This window comes from Marmota flaviventris, chromosome 7 (genome assembly GCF_047511675.1).
Source record: "Marmota flaviventris isolate mMarFla1 chromosome 7, mMarFla1.hap1, whole genome shotgun sequence".
Lineage (NCBI taxonomy): Eukaryota > Metazoa > Chordata > Mammalia > Rodentia > Sciuridae > Marmota > Marmota flaviventris.
Window position 1 is genome coordinate 55,692,259 of NC_092504.1, and position 26,709 is coordinate 55,718,967.

The 26,709-nt window shown below is 37.4% G+C and overlaps 1 protein-coding gene across 6 annotated transcripts in view; it reads left to right on the top strand.

Moving 5' to 3' along the window:
* Positions 1–26,709, top strand: part of Rufy3 (RUN and FYVE domain containing 3) — a 75,294-nt gene continuing 48,585 nt past the window's right edge. Inside the window, exon 1 of one of the 6 annotated variants that reach the window (XM_071614330.1) lies at positions 1–520. In XM_071614330.1, coding sequence (XP_071470431.1) covers positions 169–520 — 352 coding nt within the window. In that variant the 5' untranslated portion in view covers positions 1–168. Of the gene's footprint in view, positions 521–17,245; positions 18,061–26,709 lie in introns of those variants that run through there. The other 5 variants (XR_011707973.1, XM_027950862.2, XM_027950860.2 and 2 more) reach the window with 5 other exon arrangements.

Genomic DNA, 26,709 nt, shown 5'->3' on the forward strand with positions numbered 1-26,709 from the left:
CGGGGCGGGCTGTGAACCGAGCGGCGGAGCCCAGGCACCCGCCCGCGGACAGGGAGAAAGGTGGCGACGGCGGCGCGGACGGGACGGGGCGGCGGCTCCTCGCCGTGACCCTCTGCCTCCTACCCGGGCTGGGACGCTAGTCCGAGGCGGCGGCGAAGCTAGGAGAGCATGGCTGAGACCCCGCCGCCGCCCACCGCTGGTGCTGAAAGTTGCTGCGAGGAGCCGAAGAGGGGCGGGGAGAAGCGGCCTGAGGAGCCGCGCAGCGATGCCGCGGGGGTTGAGGACCCAGAAGGCGAGGCGGGGCCGCCGCCGGTCTCTCCCTCCGGGCAGTCCGAGCCCGACTCGCCGGTGGCCGCCCCCTTCTTCCTTCTCTACCCGGGCGATGGAGGCGCGGGCTTCACAGCGCGTCCGCCGCCGCAGCAGCAGCGCTCCTGGAGGACCCCGCCGTCGCCAGGCTCCCCGTTGCCCTTCCTGCTGCTGAGCTACCCGAGCGGCGGCGGCGGCAGCGGCGGCAAGCACCGTGAGTGGCGGGGGATGGGGACGCCGGCAGGGAAGCGGGCAGTCGGCCGGGAAGGGCCGGCCCGGCCCCCGTGGAGCTCCGCCTCCCGCTGCTGCCCCGTCAGGCCGGCCGGGAGGCGGGGGTGCTAGGGGCGGCCTTCGGGAGGTCCTGTCCCGGGACGCCCGGATGTGGGAGACGGGGATGACTGTGGTCCGGCCGTGGGATTATTTACCTCCGAGTGTCCCCAGGCCAAGGGCTCCCGCCCGGCCTGGTCTCCCTCCCCTCTGGGGCTGGGCGCTAGTCCTCGCAGCCTCCCACGTGCTCGGGCGGGGGCGTCTAGCCGCCCACCAGCCTCCATCCCGGCTTCCTACCTCGGCCGGCCGGTGGAGTGGGACCCGTCCTGCGTGGAGTCGAGGAGGGGCGGCGCCCACAGCCCCCGCGGCCGTGCTGGCCCGCCTTTCGCAGGTTCCCGGCGCAGCTACAGCCAAGTAGGTGTGGCTGCCGCGCCACCGAGGCCCGGGTGGCCCCAGCGGTTCGAGTGAATTTTTCACGAGTGTACACTCCATACCCGTAAATATTAAAGATGCGCCTCCCCGAAAGGGAAGAAAATCCGAAGCGCGAGGAACATGATGAGAAGGAAAAGTGTGGCTCACTTAGGAACCTGCCAGTTTTTCATCTTTTGTCAGGAAGAGGCCTCCACGTTTGAAAGCCACTGTCACACTTGAGCCCTCAGAATGCAGGGAACCCTTTTGGGCTGCTGAATTAGTCAACAAATGCATATTGCTACTGGCAATGAGCGGGCCTCTAGAGTAGTTAATGTGAGGATTCTTGCAAGAGTGTTAAATCTGGCATAAAAAGACAAAATTTCAAAAGTATGAAAATGTGGCTTACAAAATATGCTGTAAATGTCAGATACCTTGCTTGGGATGAGTGTTCCTGTTTTCCGTCTCTCCCACTCCCCCCCCCCACCCCCAGATCTTTCTTTATAAGTGCTCAGCACTGCCAAGAAAGTCTGACTTTGCTTTTTCTGCCTCCTGCTTCAACCCCTAGGAAAAGTTAAGCGTTTGCTGAATATTTCTTATGTGCATGTGCTGTGATTATCATGGTTAACATGTCTCTGTGAGCCAAATATGATGCTTTTCAGATGAGGAAACTGAAGATCAGAATAAATTATATGATTTGTCCTCAATAACAGCCAAAGAGAAGGAATGAAGTTGACCCAGATTCCTGGTCTACCAAACATCAGAGATCCAAAACTGAGATGGTTTATCAGGTTAATAGTGAGGGTCAACTGGATTCACCCGGTGGTCGTTCAGTATTACTTCACTTTGTTACTTATTTGGAAATTGGATTCCAAGAGGAACCATTGACTAAAAATCTTAGTAACAGCAGTGTAAGTGTTGGAATGGTCTGCACTGTCTCCAGATAGGAGTGTCTCACCTTAGCAGAAATGAATCTTTCTGTATAGCAGAAGAGGTAAAAACAAGAATATGATCAACACTTGCAACATTTTTCTAAGGAATCTGCTTTCTGCTTTGTACTTAAACACAGACTCTTTTTCTTCTCTTCACAGTTTTCTATTTCTGTGTAATTTGCTTACCAACCACATCAGTATAGTATGACACTCTTGTCAGTTTTTTGTGTAAAGATTATGTACAAGATACCAGTTGTTTATATTTGAATTTCAGTTACTTTATTTGATTTATTTGACTTTTTTTCTTTTTGATAAACGTTGACTTTTATTTTTTTAAGTATTGTTAGAAATTGGGGCCTAAGTGTAATGGTGATCAGTAAATGGAAAACTTAAAACTAAAATTTCATGTGTATAATATTCTAGTTGAGCTTATAATATTCTAGTATGGAGTGATATGCTAGCATATAAAAGTTCAAGAATTTCTTCATGATCTTTTTTTCTGAAATAGTTCATTGATGTGTAAGTAAGTGCTCAGAAAAATTGCTGGAAACATGCACAGGTCTCATTTCCTCTGTCTTTAAAGACATTCATATTAATTTAAAAAATCAGTGTTACATATTTTATTCAAATATAAAATTGACTTTAAAGTGTGTTTTTTTTTTTAATTTTGAATTTTTAGTTGTATGTGATATTTTTATGTACTTTAAAACCCAAATCTACTTAAATATGAATACTCTAGATGTGAATGAAAATACTTCCTGGTTGCCCTTAGAGTCAATGCAGTATTGCTTTCTACAGTGTACCTAACTATCAGAACTCTGATTCTCCTGACTGTTCATTTAAGAAACTGAGATTAAATAGTTTTAAAAGACTTTTTTTTTTTTTTTTTTTTTTTTTGTACCAGGAATTGATCCCAGGGGTGCTTAAACACTGAGCTGAGCCATATCACCAGCTCTTTTATATGTTATTTTGAGACAGGGTTTCACTGAGTTGCTTAGGGCCTCCTTAAGTTGCTGAGGCTGGCTTTGAACTCACAATCCTCCAGCTTCAGCCTCCTGAAAGACTTCATTTTAATTAACAGGATAGTACTTAAACCTAAACTCAACACCAAATAATATGGGAACTAAGATCTGCTTCCTGAGCACTCAGTTTTTAACTCCTTGATGTATATGCCAAAAAGTATACTATACATAACAGCATGGAAAGACTGTGTAGTAAAGTAGTATTCTCTTTTTACTTTAGAAATTGTGACTATACTCAAACTTTTTAAATTAATGTTTACATTTGAGTTTAGAAGCTTTGTTTTTAAATGACAGTGCTAAAGCATAACAAACAGGTGTACAGACAGGTAGCCTAAACTTTTTAGGATTTTTGACATGTACAAAATTTTGTAGGATACAATGTTCATAAAAATCAGCTTTCATAAATACAGTATGAAAGAAGGCTTCTGATGTACTTCGTCTTTTTCTGAATCTTTGAGTGTTGCATATCTGCTCAGTTTTTTTCTAACTTTTAAATCTGATATTCTCACCAGGCAAAGTAATACATGCCTATAGTGCCAGTGGTTCAGGAGGCTGAGGCAGGAAGATTGCACATTTGAGGCCAACCTCAGCAATTTTAGTAAGTCCCTGTCTCAAAATAAAAAATAAAAAGGGCCAGAGGCTGTAGCCCAGTGGCAAAGCACCCCTGGGTTCAAAAACAAAACAAACAAAAAATACTCATATTCTCTTCTCTACCATACCTTTTTAAAATGTATTACATAAAAATTACAAGTAATAGTAGCACATAGAGCTACTGTGATTGTCTAGATGTTTTATAATAAAAAAAATACAAAGGCTAGGAATGTAGCTTTTTTTGTTTGTTTGTTTTGTTTTAAAAAAATAGAAAAGTATATCTTAACAAAGTACTTTACTCTTTATGGGCCTCAACACATCCCCTAGCCACTTGTTTCTTTTTGAAGGTACCTGTTTCTGAATTTGGTGAGTTTGCTTCCCAGACTTCTTCATGTATTCACAAACACATGAGTTTGTATTTCATGGTGCCTATTCCCTCTTGGTGTATGAAATTCCAAGCCAGTACTCATCAGCCATCTGAAAAGGAGCTAAATGCACGCCATGGTGTAGTACCTTTTTTGGTGGTGGCGTGGTGTAAATCAAACTCAGGGCTTCACATGCTAGGCAAGCAGTCTACCACTGAGCTACATCCCCAACTTCTGCAGTACTTATAATGCCTTCCTTTTCCATTCTAACATTACAGGTCTTCTTGTGAATAGACAGTGCGGACAAAAAATGGCTTCTCCTTAGAGTTGTGCGGGAGAGGCATTCCTGCCATTTGTACTGTTCATATATTTTATTTACAGCTATTTTTCCAACTCTCAAAGCTACAGCCAACATTTATGTTTAAGGCAATAGCCCACATCTCTGTCCTTATCTTTTTTCTCCCAGTTAAAGCAGTGTACAAAATGTCCCACTCGCAAAGAAGCAGTTTTCTTTCTTATTTGTATGTGCTGTTTTGAGATGGGAGGAGGCCTAGAAAAGGAATAAAAAGGAAAAAAAAAAAGAGAATCTTGAAAAAGACTGGCAGTGTTACTATGACTACCCACTTCAAAGTATACCTAACAGAGAGTGCCAAGGATAGTGCAGAGAATGAGGCTCTTGATTATCTCTCACAGAGCACTTGAAGAATCCATAATGTGAGGAAAGAACTGCCAAATTACATGTAAACCCAGGAATGTGTTTAAGGGCAGAAAGTCAATTTTATGTTTACAGTTTCATGTGTGTGTAAATAGAATAAAGAATATATTTGTTCTTCATATATTTGTTGTAGTTTATCCTCCATGAATATTTCTTTTTTGCTTTCAACTTTTTTTTAATCTTTTACTTCAAGACAAGATCTTACTGAGTTGCTTAGGGCCTCCATATGTTGCTGAGGCTGGCCTCAAACTTGCAGTCCTCCTGCCTCTGCCTCCTTAGTCTTTGGAATTATATGTGTGCAGCATCATGCCCAGCTCGCTCTCGCTCTCTCTCTCTCTCTCTCTCTCTCTCTCTCTCTCTATATATATATATATATATATATATATATATGGGGTTTTTTTGTTTGTTTTTATGTGGTGCTGAGGATCGAACCCAGTGCCTCACATGTGCAAGGCAGGCACTCTGCCACTGAGCCTCAGCCCCAGGCCCCAGCACTCTTTCTTATTTTTTGATTTCTTAATAGTTCTCTAAAAAGTTTTATTCCTAGTTGAGAGCTGAAGATGCATTAATCCTTTCATCTGCTGTATGCTTTTTAAAAAAAATTTTGAAAAGATGAAAGTTTATTTGATTTTGTAAATATGGAATGACCTGCCCAAGCTGGGTGATATGGGAACAAAGATCAGGTCATACTAGTATAGTTCACCTTCATACTAATAGTTGTGGTTTGGTTTTGTTTTTAAATATTTTTTACAGTAGATAGACACACTACCTTTATTTTATTTATTTATTTTTATGTGGTGCTGAGGATTGAACCCAGTGCCTCACACATGCTAGGCAAGTGCTCTACCGTCTGAGTTACAGCCCCAGCCCTGTTTTGTTTTTTTCACTGCTAGTTCTTGAAACAACAAATTGATCTGTGCCTTTTTAAAAGGCTGTCCCTTGGTATGTTCAATGTAGATTAGTGCCTTTGTCTATAATATTATTACTCATTAACAATTATTCATTAATCTGTTAGTCTTCAGCTCTTTTTAAACACAGCCCTTCCAACTGTGTTTAGAAAGCAAAACACTGGGGCTGGGGATATAGCTCAGTTGGTAGAGTCACTGCCTCACAAACACAGGCCCTAGGTTGAATCCCCAGCACCACAAAAAAAAAAAAAAAAAAAAAAAAAAAAAGACTATCTCTGAAAAGCAAAGCACTGTCTGACCCATTAATACAATTTTTGTCAAATGGCAAATAGAAGCACCCATACCTGAGAGAGAGAGAACCCCTTAGAAATGTAGCCCCTTCCAACAATATATAATTATAGATAAATGACCACTAGAGAACTGGACATTAGCCCTTTAGAGTGTCTGAGTACATATGACTCCTTTTCACACACAGCTGAAATGACCTGGGACACTTGAACCTCTGAGTGTGGGTAGCTAGATCCTGCCCCAATTTCCTTTCTTGGGACTAAACTGTCCACTGTTTGCCTTCCTGATTCTTTTTGTTACCTCTTTACCTAAACTATCATAGTTTGTGTTCCCAACCAACTTGTCCCTTCTTTTCTGCCTCCTTGCTTTTGTTTTACCCACTCTTCTGGCCTGGCAGTATCAAAAAATCAAATCATGGGCTGGGGATGTGGCTCAAGCAGTAGCGCGCTTGCCTGGCATGCGTGCGGTCTGGGTTCAATCCTCAGCACCACACACATACAAACAAAGATGTTGTGTCTGCCGAAAACTACAAAATAAATATTAAAAAATTCTCTCTCTCTCTCTCTCTCTCTCTCTAAAAAAAAAAAAAAAAAAATCAAATCATATTCTGATGGGCAGAGCAATAGTTTCAGAATATTAGATTTAATTTCTGAATCTTGACTTTTTTGGGCTTCTCTCCTTCTATTAAGCATAGGTTAATTTTTTTTAATAGATGGGCACAATACATTTATTTATGTGTTGCTGAGTATTGAACCCAGTGCCTCACACATGCTAGGCAAGTGTTGTTCCACCACTGAGCCACAACCTTAGCCCCAAGGTTCATTCTTATAGACAGAGTTTTCTCTTCATACTTTCCATCTTAGTTTCATTTTGGGTACTAGAGGATCCTAAAAGACATTTCATTATTTAACAAAAAAAGTACTATAGTTATGTAACCAAAACAATTACCCATAAAAAATATGACCGGTAAGATAATAATAGTAGTGTTATCTAACCCAAGTTTATATGCTCAGCCCATGCAAAAAAATCAGTGTTTAACAGGCAAGTGTTTGAAAGAAAGAAAGGCTAAGTTCATTCAGTGGCCAAAGAATGAAGAGGAAATTTGCTCACAAATCAGCTTCTCAACTCCAAGGGGATGAGGGATTTCAAATAAGGAGTAGGAATAATAAGGGAGGGACACAGGCTTACAAAGGAGAGAAATATTCATGTCTTTTTGGGACTAGGTGGAGATATTCCAGGAACTTGGGTACTACCTCTTGTTATTTCTTCATGGTAGCTGGTAGGTATCTTTAACTAAAGGAATAGCAGAGAAAAATGGCAAAGAAAGCGACTTTAGAGAGTAAAAGACAAGTATTGGAACCTGGACACAGTAACGTACACCTATAAACCCAGCAACTTGCCTGCTGAGGCAGGAGGATCCCAAATTCAAGGTCAGTCTGGGCAACTTAGTGAGACCCTGTCTAAAAATAAAAATATAGGGCTGGGGGTGGAGTACTAGGAATTAAAGCTCCTGGATTTAATCCCTAGTACCAAAAAAAAAAAAGACAAGTATTGACTTTAAAAAATATTCACCTGACAGTATTCTGTCTTGCATCTTTTTGTTTGACTTTCACAGAAATCTGCATATTAAAGGGTGGAATTCTATCAAGAACCTAAGAGACCATGTTTTTCTAGTGTAGTTTATAGGTAGCAAAAAGTCTAGATCAATGATGATGAATGAATAGCAAAACTAACTGGATTTTTCTTTGTTGGATAATATTTTTTTTAATATTTATTTTTTAGTTTTTCAGCAGACACAACATCTTTGTTTGTATGTGGTGCTGAGTATCAAACCCGGGCCGCACACATGCAAGGCGAGCGCGCTACCGCTTGAGCCATATCCCCAGCCCGTTGGATAATATTTTTGAAAATTCCTTAAATAAATGAGTTCATTAAAAGATTGCTGTCCCTCCATAATTATATAACAGGCAACCTCACAGCCAACATAATTAAACAGAATTCCATTGTAATGAACTTTATGGGATATCACACTATTATATTTCTGTCCACGCCTTATTATCTTTTTAATTTTTTTTCTTGTAGATGGGCGCAATACCTTTATTTTATTTATTTTTATGTGGTGCTTAGGATTGAACTCAGTGCTTCACACGTGCTAGACAAGTGCTCTACCACTAAGCTACAACACCAGACTTATTAATATTGAAACTTCTTCCTACAGTGCAAAGAGGCTCATGTTTCAGTTTTAAGATTTGTTTGGAGAAGTCAGTAATGCACCATTAGTATTAAATAATTTGAAATCATAGGAGGGGGGATAGAGTGTAGCTCAGTAGTAGAGAATGTGTTTAGCATGCCAGAGACCCTGGGTTCAATCCCTAGTACTAAAAAAGAAAAAAGAAAAGAAACTTTATGAAAGGAAATATTTTTAGAATTACAAAGCAGTGGTACTTGAGAAGATAATTATTAATATGATCATGGCCTAAACTGTTAGCTATATTTGAATAATTGTGAAAAAGTCCATAGTCTACCTAAAACTTTAAGGACTGCTGGCCAAGGTTGTATTCCTCCTGGCAAAGCCCATTTTAGTAACTGCCTAGCTCTAAATTTACTCAGTACCAAGCAGACATGACACTTAGTATCTGTTGGAAGGAATGGTGGGGCCAGATGGTTTGAAAGAAAGTCATGGGAACCTTGAAATGGGTAGAAAAGAAGAGGTTAGCAGGACTAGGCTGTAAGAGGCACATGGAAGGCAAAAAGTTTTAGCTTAGAGTGTGGTTCTTTTAAATTTAGAAACTGTTGAGGGACTCTCCACAGACATTTATCTGCTTCTGCTATCTTTTTTAAGAACTTAAGAAATCTGGTCACCTGATGTGAATGCTTGGTAAAATTCTGACCCATCGTACTTCTTCCTTCCTCAGAACCCAAGAAACACCACAGTATGCCCTTTACTCAGATCTCCTTTTGACTTTCCTCTGTCTCAGTCATCAAACACTGATCCCTTAAAGACCTTCATTTCATGTTGAGTTTTTTGTTTTATTTTGTTTTGTTTTCTACTCTGAAAGACAGAAGCACTTATTATAGTAATGATAAAAGCTGACATTTACTTACTGGTTACTTTGCTAAGCATTTTACTTAATTACTTCATCTAACTCTGAAGAAGTTAATTCTGCCTCCATTTCATTGTGAAGAAATGGACACAGAAAAGTAATTTGGCAAGGTCGTTCAATCTCTAAGTGGTAGGCCTAGGATCCATCCTGGGCATTCTGCCTCTAGAGTGCACTTGCTCTTCTGCTATGATCCTTCATCCCCTCCCACAACAGGAGTCTGGTCCTAGATTGAAGCCTCCTTTGCAGGCAACAGCTGTCTAGTTCCTTGTTCTACTCACTAAAGCCCTATTTTCTAAAAATAAATGAATGAATGAAACTCACAAGTCACCAGTTTGATAAAGTAGTTGCGAGTATGAACGGGACATAGGAATTTCATAAATATCTGTAATTGTTTCTTATCTATTGCCTTGTTCTGTATCTGTAATGGTTAACACATACGTTTCCTATATGTATTAAATGAATGAATCTATTATGTATATATCCTGTGTTAAAATGACCTGTTTTGAGATCTAAATATAGTGGTTTTATAGATCTGGGGTTTGATTTTCAAAGTTAAAGTAAAACGAGAATAGAGAGTACCATTGCAAGAGTTTAGAGTACTTTAGAGTTATACATCTATACCAACAAGCATCTGTTAGGAGTCTGGTATTTGGTAGGTACTGTTTTGAGAAGATGCATAAATAACATGCAAAATAGACAGTTGCTTATGGAGAATATGCTCTTTGTGAAGCTAGTTATTTAGTTTCACTTTGCAGCTGAGTAAATTGAGGTATGAGGAATATAAATTTCCCAGGGTCATTGAAGTAGTCTGTAGCTTTACATAAGTAAATCATTGCTTACTGCTACTCATCAATAAAAGCAGTTTTACATTTTTTCCTCTACTTTTTAAAAAAATATTTATTTTTTAGTTGTAGTTGGACACAATACCTTTATTTTATTTTATTTATTTATTTATTTTTAATGTGGTGCGTGCTGAGGATCGAACCGAGGGCCTTGCATGTGCTAGGCAAGCGCTCTACCGCTAAGCCACAACCCTAGCCCCTCTACTTTTTTTATTGGTGTATTATAGCTGTACATAATGGTGAGATTCAATTTTCCTTTTTTTAATTATTGCATTATAGTTATACATGGTTAGGTTCATCCTGTCAAAATCATACATACATAGAATTTGATTTCAGTTCATGATCTCCCCCTTTCTTTTATCTTCTCTCAAGTCCCCCATTCTCCTTCTTCTATTCTGCTAGTCTTCCTTTCACTTATTCATTTTTTTATATTTGATTCTTTTTAATTATATATAGAGGTGAAATTCCCTGTGGTATATTTATATGTGTCATAACATGATTTTAAGAATTCATTCTGCATTGCCCCCGCTTTCCTATCCCCCCACTCTTGCCTCTCGATCTCCTACTTCTACACTACTGATCTTCCCCTTTATGATATTCCTTGGTTCAACTTTTTAAGGTAGAAATTATCTCTAATATTACTCATACAGTGATTTATTTAACAAGTAAGAAGATAATGCACTGTAGTAGTACTGGTTTATTTCTCACAAAATAATTATAACTCATCATTTTAGTTATAGTGAGCCTACCGAGTGCAGCGACCTCAAATCAAAGAAACCTCAGAATCAAAGATAGTCATAATGCCCTTGGGTTCTGGAAAAAGAAAGGTAGTGGGAGGGAGGACTGCATGTGAAATCATGATCTGGGCTTTCTTTCCACCAATGTCAGCATAATGATACCTCCTGAAAGATATTTTTTCATGCCGTAGCAATAAGAAATTCAAGAAGTCACCTTCAGAGCTGGGAATATAGCTCAGTTGGTAGAGTACCTACTTTGCATGCACACAGCCCACACAGTTCAATCCCCAGCACCACAAAAAAAAAAAAAAATAGTTGCCTTAAAAAGGAAGACAGGAGTTCAGAAGCATTGAACACAGTGCTTCACATGTGCTATAAATCATCCACGTAAGTTGTTGGTCCATTTCTCCAGATGGTTTCATGGATACTGATTCTTCTTTTTTTTTTTTTTTTTTGGCTGGGGGTATAAAGGGATTGAACTCAGGGACACTGAGCCACATCCCTAGCCCTATTTTGTATTTTATTTAGAGACAGGGTCTCACTGAGTTGTATAGCTCCTCACTTTTGCTGAAGGCCAGCTTTGAACTTAAAATTTTCCTGTCTCAGCCTCCTGAGCAGCTAGGATTACAGGCATGCGCCACCATGCCCAGCCTGATTCATTCTTTAAAGCATTAAATTATGTGTTGAGTTTGCTCCAGGTGTGTGTGTGTGTTACTAAGGATTGAATCTAAGGCCTCACGCATTCGGACAAGTAGTCTACCACTGAACCATATCCTCAGTCTGAGTAGGCTCTTTAAAGTAGGTCTACAATTAGTTATTTTTAAAAAATTATTATCCTATTCATTTATCTTTTCCTATTTCTGATCTATAATTAGTTATTTTACAAAATTATTATCCCACTCACTTATCTTTTCCTATTTCTGATATTAAATTTCTTAATATTGAAGGTCCAGCTGAGTGACTAAATGTGGCCATAACTCGTGAGATGGTTCTTTCAGCTCTCCCCAGATTAATAGAAAAGTGAATCAAGGACATTGTTCTTTATGATGCTTGGGAAGTGTTGGGTTTACTCTTGCCAGCACATAACAGGAAAAAACTGTGCTGGGTACTCAGTTTCTCAGAAAATTACCACTTATGAAAAACCCGAACTAAATGTGTAAGTTGTAGAGCGAAGTAGAAGATTTATTTTGTGAAGCATTAAGGTATAAAGTATGAAAGATAAAAACTGGAAAAAAAAAGTCTTCAAATCTTTTTCCGAGTTGAGACTCATTTTTAGGAAATCTTGTGAAGCTTATGAGAACAAAGTCTGTGATGCTATGTTTTGCTTTGTTCATTTCTTTTTATTTTCTCTGAGTAAAATTTAGTTTGAGGGAAGAGTTGGGGTAGAGTGCTGAAATTGCAGAGTATACAAGAAAACAAACTTTGGGAGCGTCTACACAAAAGCAGTTTGGAATGACAGATCTGCCACTTGCTAATTGTATGATCCTGGAGCAGGTATTTGTATAAACGTAAGTTTCCTTGCATGTAAGAGGAGATATTCATATCTACTTTGCAGCATTTTTGAGGGGAGTTGATGTTATTTGCAATGCACCTAACAGAAACAGAAATATAAATGATGGGTATCTTAATAATTTTTCCACACTGTGAAACAGGGATATTTTGAGGCCTGATAAATCAAGCTTTGCCTTATAACAGTATCAGCTGAGTATCAATATACTTTTAAGAGGAATATAACCTCTGGCTTTGAAACATAAATCTTGTTTGCTTTGAATCAATCATAATGTGGAAATTCAGGTGAGATAAGCAGGTAAAACATAGTAGATAGTATTTTGGGGATTACTCTCTTGGATTTGAACTTCACCTGGCCTTCTAATTCTATCTTAAGGCCATAAACTGCACCCCTGCCTTCCTTACAACCAACTTACAAATATGTGCCATTATTGGCAAATGAAGTCAAATGAGAAAGTAGTTCAATACAGTTTATAATTAGTGTGTATATAAGGAAAAAAGTTGAGGTTTATATGTCTTACTCCTGACTTAACATTATTTTTATATGTGAAGCTAATATATTTACTTAGTGAAGACCCAAATGTAAAAGTAGTACTAAGCAACATTTAGAATCATTTTTATTAGTCTTCTACAAATAGTGTCATTTTCATAGTAAATCAATTGCTTGTGAATAATGAGTAACTGTGTTGAAGAAAAAATAGTGTTTACCTAAAGAACAGATATGACTCCTAGTGGAAGTATAGGTTTTCTTGCCCACCCACTCATTTCTTACTTCTGAAATGATTGTTGAGCCTGCCATAGACTGATAGATGTGGAAAACAAGGGTAATCAGCTTTTTGTCTCCTTGCCAAAAGTTTCAGTTGCTTTAGGCTTCCCTCCCTGTATCCTTTACCTGGAGAGAAAGGGATTGGAAAGGATCTTCAGAAGTGATGTAAGCCAGGTTTCTTGCTTAATAACCTGGATATTCCTGTTGTGCTGGTATGTTGTAATCAATCCACAAATGCTGAAGGCAGGTGCAGTTGCCCTCTCTTATCCATGATTTTGCTTTCTCTGGTTGCATTACCTTAGGTCAACAGGGGACCAAAATACTAAGTGGAAAATTCCAGAAATAATTCATAAGTTTTAAATTGCATGCTCTTCTAAGTAGTGTGATGAAATCTTGTGCCTTCCTACTCCATCCTACTCAGAATATGAATTATTCCTTTGTCCAGTGCATCCATTCTGATGGTGCTACCCTCCCATAATTAGATCAGTTGTCCTGATATTATAGTGCTTGTGTTCAAGTAATCTTTATATAGTGTTATAACACTCACAATGCTCCCATCATTCACCTAATCTGGACATTGTATCATCTCACATCATCACAAGAAAAAATGGGATTTCATTGCAAGATATTTTGAAAGACAGGCCACATTCATGTAAATTTTATTACAGTATATTGTTGTAATGATTCTTTTTTATTAGTAGTTATTGTTAATCTCTTACTGCTCCTAATTTATAAATTAAACTGTATCTTAGCTATGTATGTAAGCAGGGTTCATTCAGAACTATTTTTGGCTTTGAGCGTCCTCTGGGAATATTGGAGCATATCCCCTGGATATAGTGGGGGGCTATTGTATTGGATCCCAGGCATTCAGATTCATTCATGCAGTCGTTGTTCCCTATTTTAAGAATATGTGAGTTACTTAGAGTCTTGATGTCACAAGTACAGATAGTCAAGGCTGTTTGAAGTTGTGTTTCCAGGAACTACATTCAGTGTAATTTAAATGTTTCAATGACCATTTACTATGTTTTGAAGTATCATATGGCATAAAGTGAAACTATGAACTGTCTATTTTATGCCTTAGTGAATAAGAAGGAAATAATGTTTAGCTAGAAAGGAATTACAATGTACTTAAATGTGAATGTGTTAAATGAAGACCCATTCATTTGGATGTGTAAACTCTGCTGCCTCCAAAAGGTGAGTCTGTCTTACTACTATATGTTCAGTATCTAGATAACCACCTGGCATGCAGAGCACCTGTCAATGAATATTTGCTAACATAAATGAATGACTTTGGGTCCACATATAGGATAGTATTGGGATGAAATGAGATAGAAATAAATAAACCAGGAGTATTTTATAAATATTTTTATTTATTTATAAATACTTTATTTACAAAGTATATAAAGTATTTATAAATAAATAAAAAGGAACATTTAATTTTCCTTAAGAACTTGCTGATTTTCATTCCTAATTATAAATAAGTATATATATACAGATAGTACATGATTTATTGCTTGTCAAGTTTACAGTAGTATAAAAGTGATAAATATCCAGCAGAAATTGTACCTTGAGTTTTAAATTTTAGTCTTTTCCCAGTCTAGCGATATGCAGTTTAATATTATCTGGAGATGCTGGGCAGTGGCAGTGAGCTCTAGCTCCTAGTTAGCCGTGCAGTAACAAGGGTAAACAACTGATACTCCACAGTACACAGATGCTCCTTGACTTACAATGAGGTTACATCCAAATAAACCCATCATAACTTGGTATTTTGGTAGTCCAAAATGCATGTAACTTTGTGATAGAACAAGGTGCTTAGTACACATGAGGCCCTGGATTCAAGCCTCAGGACCGAAATGTGTTTAATACATGTAACCTACCAAGCATCATAGCTTAGCAACAGTACACTGTAGAATATTACTTGTATCCCCTTGTGGTCATTTGGATAACTGGGAGCTGTGGCTCACTGCCACTACCCAGCATCCCAAGAAAGTATTGTACCAGCATATAATTAGCCCAAGAAAAGAGCAAAATTTAAAATTTGAAGTACATTTCAACCAAATAAATATAATTTTTGCATGATCATAATATTGTACATCAAGCCATTGTAAGCCAGGGACTGTATGTACTGTGCTTCAAAGCTATGATGTTTGATAGGTTAGATGTATTAAATACATTTTCAACTTAAAATGTTTTCAATTTAGGATAGGCTTCTTAGGATGTAACCCCATCAGAAATCAGCCTTTGCATTTTTATCTTGTACCTATTTACACTCCTAACAATATGAAAGTGCCTGTTTAACCACAGAATCTGGTTCTTAGCATTTTTTCTGTAAGCTCAATTTCAATTTAAGTTGAAGCATTTATAAAATTTTAATATTATTCAAGGGAAATTTTTTTCTTTTAACTTTCAGAAATTAGGTAAATCAAAATGTCCCCCTGATAATGATGGGAGACAGAGGCAAGTGGTGAGAACAGGAGGTTAAGGGAATAATTCTATAAAATGGGACTACAATGCTGACCCCCACATGCTTTCTTTTCCAAGAAGCAATTTAAATGCAACCCTGCTTAAGTGGACAGGATATGTCACATTCCTCAACATATTACTTCTTATCTTTAAGAGAGCTGCAGGCCTGAAATAATGTCAATAGAGGAACCCAAATTATCCTGAAGAGGGAGACTTTTGTGACCTTTTCACAGACCAGATATTGGAACTTAGGGAGATAAGGATTATTCTTTCTAACCATAAAATCTGTAAGAATTTGTGGTTAAGAATCCAATTAGAACCCACCAGCATGGCCTAAAGTGACCTAGAGTTGTCATGGCTGTAGGTCAAAAACAAAAAATAACAACAACAACAAAAATAGTCAAGAGGTGGACCTCTCTAGAAACTTCTCTGTGATTCCCAATAAAATAAGTACAGAAGAGGCACACTGTCCCTCTCCAAGAGGACCCATTCTCTCCCTTGAGTGTCCCCCTTTCCTCTTTCCCATCCCTATAATAAACTCATTCATTGCCTGTTATTGGGAGTGACATCTGAAATCTTTATGACTTGATTGTCAGAATCTAGGTTTGAAGAGTGGGACAGGTCTTCAGGCTGCCTCAGTTTCCCAGAAGGCCCCAAGCTATTACAGTAAGAATCCCTAGAGCCAGGGGCAGTGGCACATACCTGTAATCACAGTGACTCAGGAGATTGAGGCAGGAGGATCACAAGTTTGAGACCAAACTCAGCAACTTAGTGAGGCTCTAAGGACTTAGTGAGATCCTATCTGAAAATAAAAGATAAAAAGGGGCTGGGGATGTGGATTAGCAGTTAAGCACTCCTGGCTTCAATCCCTGGTACCAAAAAAAACCACATTAAATTAATTCATTTTTTAAAAAATCTCTAGAACATAGCCAGGCTCAGTGTTGCACACCTGTAATCCTAGCAGTTTGAGAGGCTGAGGAAGGAGGATCACAAGTTCAAGACCAACCTTGGCAACTTAGTGAGATCCTGTGTCAAAATTTTAAAAATTTAAAAAGAGCTATAGATATAGCTACATTGTAAAGAACCCCTAGGTTCAATCTCTAGTATCACCAGGAAAAAACAAAACAAAACAAACAAACAAAAAAACCCTAGAACAGAATAGTCTTACTTCTGTTTCTTGAAATTGTATGTTTCTTCTTAAAAGAAACATACAATTTCAAGAAACTTCTTAAATTAAAAAAAAAAAGTTCTCAATTGTCTAAAACATTTTCAAAGTCCTTAGCCTTCCTCTCCTTAATACTTACATAGTTCAGAAAGTGAGTACCTGCCCTTTTGCTATCAGCTATCAAGGCCTAAATACCTCATTGGATGATGTAGATGTGTGTGAATATGGTTTGTGTGTGTGTATTAGTTGATTTAAGAGAATCTGATAATGTGCCTTCAGTACATTCCAGGATGGGAAGGTTTTATCGTTTCATTTTTCCTGCATATTGCAAAAATTTGGTAAATATAGCAATATTTAAAAGAGGAGATTGCCATTAATCAGGAAAGTTTTTTTTTTTTTTTAGCCTTCATTTCTTCACAGTCTAAAAATGTCTTTGTACTTTGGAGAAGGAATTATGCCTGAAAATAAGTTATTTAAGTTAAAAACTTACCTTTACTTTTCTTAAAATACCACCTTATTATAGTATTTTAACAAATATGTATGTAAGGGCTAAAGAGATGAATTATATGCTTGATTAAAAATCAATCCAGTTGCCTCTTTGCCATCTTTGCAATGAAGTATTATCCAGTATTAACTGTCCTCTGTTATTCAGCCCTTCTATCACAAAGTGAGGGGAATTGATGAGGATATGTGCATTGCATTATGTCTGATCACAGTTTGACTAGCACAGTCTGGAAGTGGGTTGTACAGGACGAGAGAAAGCAGCTAATTGCTCTCCCTGCATCAGCAGCATCTATAAAGCATCCTGGGAATTGCTCCCCCTACGTTCAGAGCAGCCGGTCACATGAGCCTGAATTTTCAGTTCAGTTCATTAGTCAGCCATTTTGGTCAACACCCTGCTTACTGCGCACAACCAATCCTGTTAGAACTCAGCATCCTGGCTCATCTGAGCAGATCCTGGAAGTGATTTCTGCAGTTTGGGATTTTTTTAAAAGCTAAATTGGAAATATAGTCTTATTTTTCATTCTTTTTTTTTTTTTTGTTTATATATTTTTTGTTTTCCCTGCACAAAGAAAGGATTTCTTCATTTATTCGTGCTAAGACCAGTTTTTTAAAGCCAGCTAAGGCATTGGCAGATTTGAAGCCTATAGCTCAGCTAGAGAAGAGGGTAGAGAAGAAAAGATAAAAGGAGAGGACGCTGGAGAAGACAAGCATCATTTTATTTTGCTATGTGGTAGGAATTGTCAATAAGAAAAGATAGGATAGAATTATTTTTCTTGAGCAGTTGGTTTCCTTGTTTTTTTGGTTTTTGTTTTTTTAATTTTAGGATTTTTTGTTTGTTTGTTTGTTTTTAACCTCCCCCACCCCTTTTCCTGAACGCTTTGTTTCAGAGGTTCAGATTTGGGGATTTTTGGTGAGGAGGTCTTATTATATTTCCAGTGTGTGTGTGTGTGTGTGTGTGTGTGTGTGTGTTGTGGTCCCAGCTGAGTCATCATGTCTGCTCTGACTCCTCCGACCGATATGCCAACCCCCACCACTGACAAGATCACACAGGCTGCCATGGAGACCATCTACCTTTGCAAATTCCGAGTGTCTATGGATGGAGAATGGCTCTGCCTGCGAGAGCTGGATGACATCTCACTTACACCTGACCCAGAACCTACCCACGAAGGTATGGTCAGATCTCCATCCAATAGTGTCTCTACAGTATCCTCATTGTTATAGGGGTTGGGAGGGTCAAGGAGAGTTGGGAAGAACCTGCATGCTAAATTTTTAACAATCCTGGAAACCTTTCATCCTTATTTACCACCCAGCTTCCCTTCTCTCACCTACAGTGAAAAATATTTTTCCCACCCGCTGAGGTCTCATTTTCAAAGATGCTGGTGCATTCAGAGTTCTTTGTCTTTAAGCCTCTAAGGAGAAATTTGAGGTCACTTTTCATGTCTGATCCTAATCAATAGTGAAAAAGCTATTAATTTTGTTCACATATGAAAATAGTATAGAAATTGCAGTGATTCTTAAAAGTAAATTGAAACAATATGACTACAATTATAGGATTGTACATGATCACTATATTAGAAACACTAGAGGGGTATCCTGCCATCAGGATATAATGTTAAAGAGCCTATGACATCTAGAAAACATTTGATAAAATGTTTTTTTCTTTAATAATAAGTATTAATTCAAAAGAGAAAGCAGTTTTATATTTACTTTTTTAAATGACTGTGGACCTTTAAAAGTAGGTTAAACATGATTAATATGATAATCCCTACCCATGGACTTTATGGGTCATTGCTTTTTATAAGTTATTTGTGTTAACTATTATGATTCATTTGAAATTTCCACTGTCAGCTTCTTTGAAATCTTTTGTTATCTCTTGACTTACTTTCTCCTAGAACCTCCCTTAAATTGTTAGGTGTTTTTAGCTTCTACCCCTTAATTCTCTTAATACCAAGGTGGAAATGGTTTTGTTTTTAATACACTGGCTTCTCAGATTGTGTTTACTCTACTTTAAAATGATAAAGATTTAAAAATGCTTGCATATGAAGAAAAATTCTTTATAAACATCTGCCATGTATTTAGGCTTATCTACAGGCCAAAAAGGGCCCTGAAGTGAATTGCCCATTGCAGAGTTAGGAAAAGTGATTCCTTACCCTTGACCTTGTTGCAATCTTATCATGACTCAGATTTCACCCATTGTGTTTGGTAAGGATTTTATCTTCCCAGTCAGACTTAGCCTTAAGAAGTTTTGGAGAGGGTTAACATCACAGAACACAAAGCAGTCATTTTGTATTTATCTTAAGAACAAAGTTTAAGTAGTCTTGGACCTTTTGCATCTCTTAACAATTGGTTTGTCAGTTAAACAGCTTCCTTCAGCTGTGCTTCAGAATGTGCCCAAAAGTTAGAAGACATCAGCTGAAATTCCATACAGTGCCACTACTGTTTAAAACAGCCTCAAAGCTTTAAAAATCTTTGGGTAAGAAAATGATTTTAAAAGGCTACCAAGAAGTCTTTTAGCAAATACCTCAGTTTACATATTTTGTTTGAAAAAAAATCTCCATTCATTTTTTTAAAAATAAATTTATTTTTATTAGTGCATATTAATGGTACAGAATAATGAATTTTATTGCATCATATTTGTATATGCATATAACATATTTAGATTATTTCTACTCCTCCAATCCCCAACCATTTGAAAGTAATGCAATATGAAATATTAATTATAAAATCCAGTTTGTCAAAATAATTTTAATAATTTAAGTACTTTGAATATACAGTTGTTTTTTGAGTAAGAGGCCAATGGGTGAGCAAAAATGAGCTATTTGGCTCATAAGCATTTGTGTGGTACTGTTTGAATTCTTCCAAGAGAACTCTGTTGCCACAGATATGAAAACAGCACTATGGGAAATGTATGAGAGCTGCAAACTAAGCTATAAGGGGTACATTCTTTGATGAAGGAAGTCAGACAAATAAGTTTCCAAAACTTTTAATCAACTATGGAGGATTGGAAGAAAATAAGAGAAATACTGATGTTGAATTTGAGGGGTTTGCCTTTGGTTAGTCTAAAGAAGCAATTATTTTAAATGATTTTACAAATGAAAATGATCAAAGAAAGCACAGGCCATGAAAGTATATATCAGTATAATGATCTAGGAATCTAGGTAGTACTTTATGAGTGGTTTTATTTCCTTCTTTTACTGGTAACTCTAATAAGAGTCTAAATAGTCATATGGACCCAAGAAATGTCTGCTTTAATACCACTGTTAATACTAGTGAAAAGTATTAGATTTAGTTTAGCTGTAAGCATTTGAGTAGTGGACAGTGATTATGTGAATCTCACTTTATTGTCAAAATGGAGCCCCTGGTACTTGGACACTCAGGAATGTCCAGACTTCCTCCTGGCTGTTTCACAGAGAAAAACTGACAGTACAAATCCCTAGAAAAGAAAATGGACAAGGAGTTCCCTCTTAAGATGATGATAGAGACTGTGTGTCCTCAGCATAGAAGCTTTGTGGTTTCTAAATTTTGTTTTCTAAAACAGTTTCTACACTTCACTGTGCAGTCCACAGTGTGCATAGGCCTGGACCAATTATTTCTGCCTAATCTTGTTAAATGGGAATAAAAGCATTCACCTACTCATCTCAACATTTATTTGTAGGCAGTGTGATAATCACTCTCTTTTGTTTTTATATATTCTCTTTTTTAAAACCAGGGGCAAATTTACAACAACTTTGATTGCAAGTAGATTTCCCCTAAAGACAAGAGCCCAGGATTGAGTCCACAGGAAAGGAGAGGGTAGGGGTCAGGAGAGACTTCATGGAATAAGTGAGTCTTGATACAGACCTTGAGAGAGAACTTGATGATCACTGGATACACATGGGACAGGGCATTTCAAGTAGTATCTGGTGAGTTAGCCAAGCCTGGGAATAGTAAGTGGTTAGGAACATAGCATGCTTGTGTTTGGCACAGCAGCGTATAAGGCAAGAAAGGACAGACTGAGAAGCCTGGGCTTGATGCTAGTGAAAAGCTATTGGTTCTTTATGTCTGAATCTGAAATAAGGTTTTAAATATGGAATGATCACTCATTAGCAGTGTTAGTAGATGGATCAGAAAGACATAAGCTCTCTCGGACCCCTTACCATGATGATTAAAATGGTCCAGGTCACTGATGATAATCCCAAACTAAAGCCATGAGAGTGATCACAAAAGAGAAGGAACAGTCACTGAAAAAGTAGAATGTGTTTGATGACTAAGTGGCTAAAGGGCTTGAGGATGAAGTGAGGCAGTGCCCGCCTGGGGTGACTGCCAAGTGTTTGGCTGCAAGTCCTGGGTTCCCTTCACCAACAGGGAATGCAGAAGGAACAGAAGGTATTATGAGTCTCTGATGCTAATATGTTATGACTTAAAAAAAAAAAAAAACCACCATCTCTCTATTAGTTTAGCTTTCTATTCACTCTCACAGAAGTATTAAGCAGGTTTACACTTTACCAGGTTAACCTACCCTGGCTTAATACAACTTCTTTTTGTGTGTGTATTTATTTTTTAGTTGTAGTTGGACACAATATTTATTTACTTTTATATGGTGCTGAGGAGCAAACCCAGGGCCTTGCCCATGCTAGGTGAGTGCTCTACCGCTGAGCCATAACCCCAGCCCCTTAATACAACTTCTTAAGAGTTGGGTCTTTACTCAGGGTGTGGGACAGAAAAGGGGGAAAAGTGAAACTTAAATGTACACATTGAGCAATTTGAGATATAGCTCACTTTCCTTTTGTCATGTCAACACTAGAGGGGCAGCCATATTTGTATAAAATTTATTTTGCTTTTTTTTTAGAAAAACATGTGCTATCATTGCAATTACCTGCCAGAGACATTCTTTGAGTGTTTTTAGTTTAAACAACAAATTATTTTCTCATGATTCTGTGGGCTGGAAGTCTAAGATCAAGAGTTAGCAGAAGATAGTTAGCAGGATTGGTTTTTCCCAAGGCCTTTCTCCTTGGTTTACAGATGGCTACCCTCCCACTATGTACATAATGGAATTTCTAAGAAAGGGAACTTTTAAAGCACTTTGGAGTTTTTTGAGAATAAATGCCCTTTGTTTTTCTTTAGAAGCAAAACACTTCAATTAGACTTTTAAGCATCGTTATAATTATTTCAGGAATTGCACCATTGCTGAGATTAAGTGATAGGCTTTATATTATAATGGTTTGTGCTCATTTACATCTGGATTTTTGGAGTAGCATTCTTATAATAAGTATATATAATTCCAGGATCAGGAAAATAATAAAAAGACTTTTTTCAGAAATTCCTCATAAATTATATGTGTACACATGTGTACACACATGAAGGACAGGCTCCAGTATTACCTCCTTTTATAAAATATTTAACAGCAAACAGCTGTAGTTGTGACTTGGTTTAAAAAATGTTACCCTATAATAAAGTTACATGATTAGCAATTTATATATTGAAAAAAATCTTTTAATGTCTTAAAGAGTATCTTTAAAGAATGAAATGGGGGCGGGGGGGGTGCTGGGGTTGTGGCTCAGTGGTAGAGCACTTGTCTAGCACATGTGAGGCCCTGGGTTTGATGCTCAGCACCACATAAAAATAAATAAATAAGGGACTGGGGCTGTAGCTCAATGGTAGAGTGCTTGCCTAGCATGTGTGAGGCACTGGGTTCTATCCTCAGCACCACATAAAAAATTAAATAAAATAAAAGTAATCTGTCGAAAAAATAAATAAATACAATAAAGGTATTGTGTCCAACTACAACTAAAAAATAAATTTAAAAAAAAAAAAGAATGAAATCCTGAACCTTTTGTGTTTTGTCTTTTATGTACCTTAAATTGAAATTATCTTAAAAGATGCCAATAGTGTTGTATTTCAACTAAGAAAATAATATTGCCTTTACTCTGTTAACTGTTCTCATCCCCCCACACACACCTACCTACCTCTCTCTTTCTCTCTCACTTTCTCCCTCCCTCGCCCCCTGTCTCACAGGGTACTGGGGATTGAACCAGAGGAGCTTTACTACTGAGCTCCATCCCCAGCCCCTTTTGAAAGAAGATCTTGCTAAGTTGCTGAGGGTCTCATCAAATTGCTCAGGTTGGCTGACTTTGAATTTGCTATCCTCCTGCTTCAGCCTCCTTCCAGGCTTGTAAAGTATTCTATAGACATTTTAATAGGATTTAGGGTATAAGTCAAATTCTTATAGTTCTTAAACTAATGTCCAGTTTTTAGCTCATTTCCCTTTTTCTTTCACGTTCCTACCCTCCTTTATCATATTTGAGATATCTGTATGGTTTAAATATCTGGCCAGTTATTTAGATCTTTATTTAAAATAATTCTTTTTTTCTTGTGTGCTTATTAAAGTGGGTCTAAGTTGGATATTTTATTTTATTTGGTAGGGGGGATTTAACCCAGGTACCCTACCAGTGAGCTATTACTCTCAGCCCTTTCTTATTGTTATTCTGAGACAAGGTCTCACTAAGTTGCCCAAGTTGACTTCCAACTCAGGATTCTCCTGTCTCAACCTCCCAAGTCATAGGGATTGCAGGTGTGGGCTACCACGCCCAGATAAATTGGATTTTTATAGTAAGACATTTTTGTGACAATGAAAGTATATTCTTTGTGGAGAATTTAAAATTTCCAAATAGAATTTTGGCACAGAATTAAAAATGATCATGAAGAATTCTGCTAGTACTCAATAAGTCTAATCAAAATTGGCTGGATATTATGGTATGCTCAGTAGTAGTGTTTTGTTTTTATGGTTGTGGTTGTTGTTTTTTCTGTGTACTGAACTTAAGGGCACTTTACCACTGAACTACATCCCCAGCCCTTTTTTTTTTTAATTTTGTGACAGAGTCTCACTATATTGTCAAGACCTCACACCTATAGTCCTCCTGCCTCAGGTCTCCTGAGTCACTGGGAATATAGGCATGCACTATACCATGCTTGACCCAGTGGTAGAGTGCTAGCTTAGAATGCATGAGTCTCTGTGTTTGATCTTTTGCATTGCAAAAGAAAAAAAAATAATTGGGTGGATATTAATTAGGTTATAGAAAACTATAGTATTCTCAAATTAGGGATATACTAAGAACAATAAAGGGATTATTACAATTATGGGGGTGATTTGGTGCTTTAAGCTATGGTAGTTAGTAATTTAGAGATGATATAGGGTAGTGGTTAAAAGTGTAGATATTTGTGTCTTCCATCTGGATTCATTTCTTTATCCCACTACTCAATACTCATGTGACCTTGCTCAGGTTATTAAATCACTCCTTACCTGAGCTTCCCTCCTTTCTTAATTGGTGGTAGTAACTACTCCATATGTTACGATTCAGTGAGACCACTAATGTAAAGTGCCCTATAAGCAGCAGCAGTTCCCATTAGTAGTTCTGAAGCAATATTTGAAGCCACAGCAGTTTAAACCACATTTTTAAGCACATTATAATCTAATTTACATTTCTATTTTTATATCTAATCTTAAAAGAGTAGTCCAAACTGGTTGTTTACCATACTAAAGGTGAACATTAGTAGCTTAGACTCAAATTTTAGTATTGCCCATTCTTGGACCTCTATGAATAAGAAAAATAATTAGATAAAAATAAAACTCAGTTATCAAGAAATATGTGCATCTCTATTACCATTTTTAGGGAAAGAGAATCTGACAAGAGATATGATACTCAAATGGTCAGTTTAATATAGTAAAATATGCCATTTGGTACAAAGGCATCTATAAGCTTTTAAATTACTCTTTTACTTAGAAAACTTTTCTTAAATACAGATAATACAAAACAGACTATGAAGACATTATATATATATTGGGTGGACATGTTAAGAAAAGAAACTTTGCTGAGGTCTTTGTCTTTAGAGTTACTGTGAAGAAGAGCATATGATAGCAGAATTCACAGTACTGTTATTGCATAACTCACTTCCCTTGGTATTTATTCTGGTGCCCTTTTAGACATCTAGCATTTGTATGATTATGTGTAAAGAGAAGCTTACATGTAACATGAATCTAGTACTGATAGTGCATTACACGCAAAGATTTTATTTTGGTCTGTTAGTTGGTCAGAAATATTTATTGAATATCCCATGATACAAATGGATAAGGGGATAAGAAGTCAAGAGCCCTTCCTCTCTATGAGTTCAAGATCAAGGTAAAGAAGTGAAACATATTTTAAATTTAAGCTCTTTTAAATAAGATTTAATAAGAATAGTTCTTATTAAATCTTATTTAAAATAGTTCCATTTAATAGAAAAATAAGACAACTCAATATTGACTGACATGCAAATATTTTCATTTATTTATGTGTGATAGTTCCCATATCCTTCTGATGATAAGCATGTGTTTTCTTCTGCCAAGAAAATTATGGACGTGTAAAGCTCAAAAGTTCTTAAATGAAACCTTAAGTTGATGAAAATTCAAGGCTGTAGCTATTTTCATAGTAAACATGTTAATAGCATAACAAGTACCACTTAACTGAATTTGTGTATATATAAAATTATATAAACCATTTTAAGGTATCTGTTTTTATAAATTTTATGAGTAAACAAGAAACAATGCTGTCCATTTTTAGGGCCTAAAAGAGGTGTATTTGTGTTCCATTTCACAACATCCTCTTTTGTCTTATTTTCATTTCCATAACTGCCAAGATCTAATCATGCCATATTCAGATTCTTACACCTGTTTTTTAGCTTTCTCCAAAGCTATGTCTCTTCCCATACCAGTTTCAGAAAATTACCAGATGAGTCTCACGACCATATAAGAACTTTTCATTCTTATACAAGAGACCTATTTGAGCAGCCTTCTGTATTGAATATAGAATATTCCTAGAAGAAGGGTGACAGTAGTTTAGCAGGAGAAGATAATGTCACTTGCCGAGCAGTTACTTTGTGTAAGAACTGTTTGATCTGAGTGTTACAGATTTATTATCTCCTTTAATCCCTTTAGCACCCCTTAAGCTTAGGTACAGTTATTATCTTACTTTACAAATAAGAAAACTGACCTTACATAATGTAGTAAGTGGTACAAAATTGGGCAGCCAATGGCTCAATCCATCCATAGTATTCATGTCGCAGAAATTCAGTAGACCTGTATTAATAAGGGAAGTCTTCCCGGTCTCTGGTGACTCATTTCCCGCAGTTTTTACATAATATATCATAGTATTGTGCAGCTGAAGTCCTGGGAGAATCCAGATGAACCTAAACAATGCCATTTGAGGCATTCTTAGTAATTGCTGTCAATTAAATTGAAGATCCCAGTTTTCTATTCATTCACTTTCTTTTTTCTCTTTTCATTCGTTTTATAAAATGCACAAAAATATTTACATAGTGCCACAGATACTGCCAAACAGCAAAAATGGTACACTTCTGAAACTGACCAGACTGGCAGGCAGCACTTTTGTATGCTAAATTTAAAGTGTTTCTCACATGAAAGTACAAAGTGATCCAAAAAGCTGTTCATAGTAGCAGTAGTGTAAATCCTTACTCTTTAGCCAAGCATTCCCATGGTTTTCTACAGGTAGTTTTATTTATCCCGTTTTCAAACTTCTCTTCAACATACTTTCCTATTCCAACCAGGCTATTGGTTCTGTACTTCACCAAAACCTTGATCATTCTTGTTATACTATTCCCTCTTGAGATTCTTCATGCCAGTGTTAACTTGGGAAAGGGAAAGGACCCCCAATCCCTTCATCCACAAATCCATCTCTAACAAAGCTGACACCTTCATTTCCTGAGTCACTAGGTACTATCTGTGTCACTTGAAATTATTCTCCAGTTATTTAGATTTAATGAATGATTCTTCATTTGAAATAAT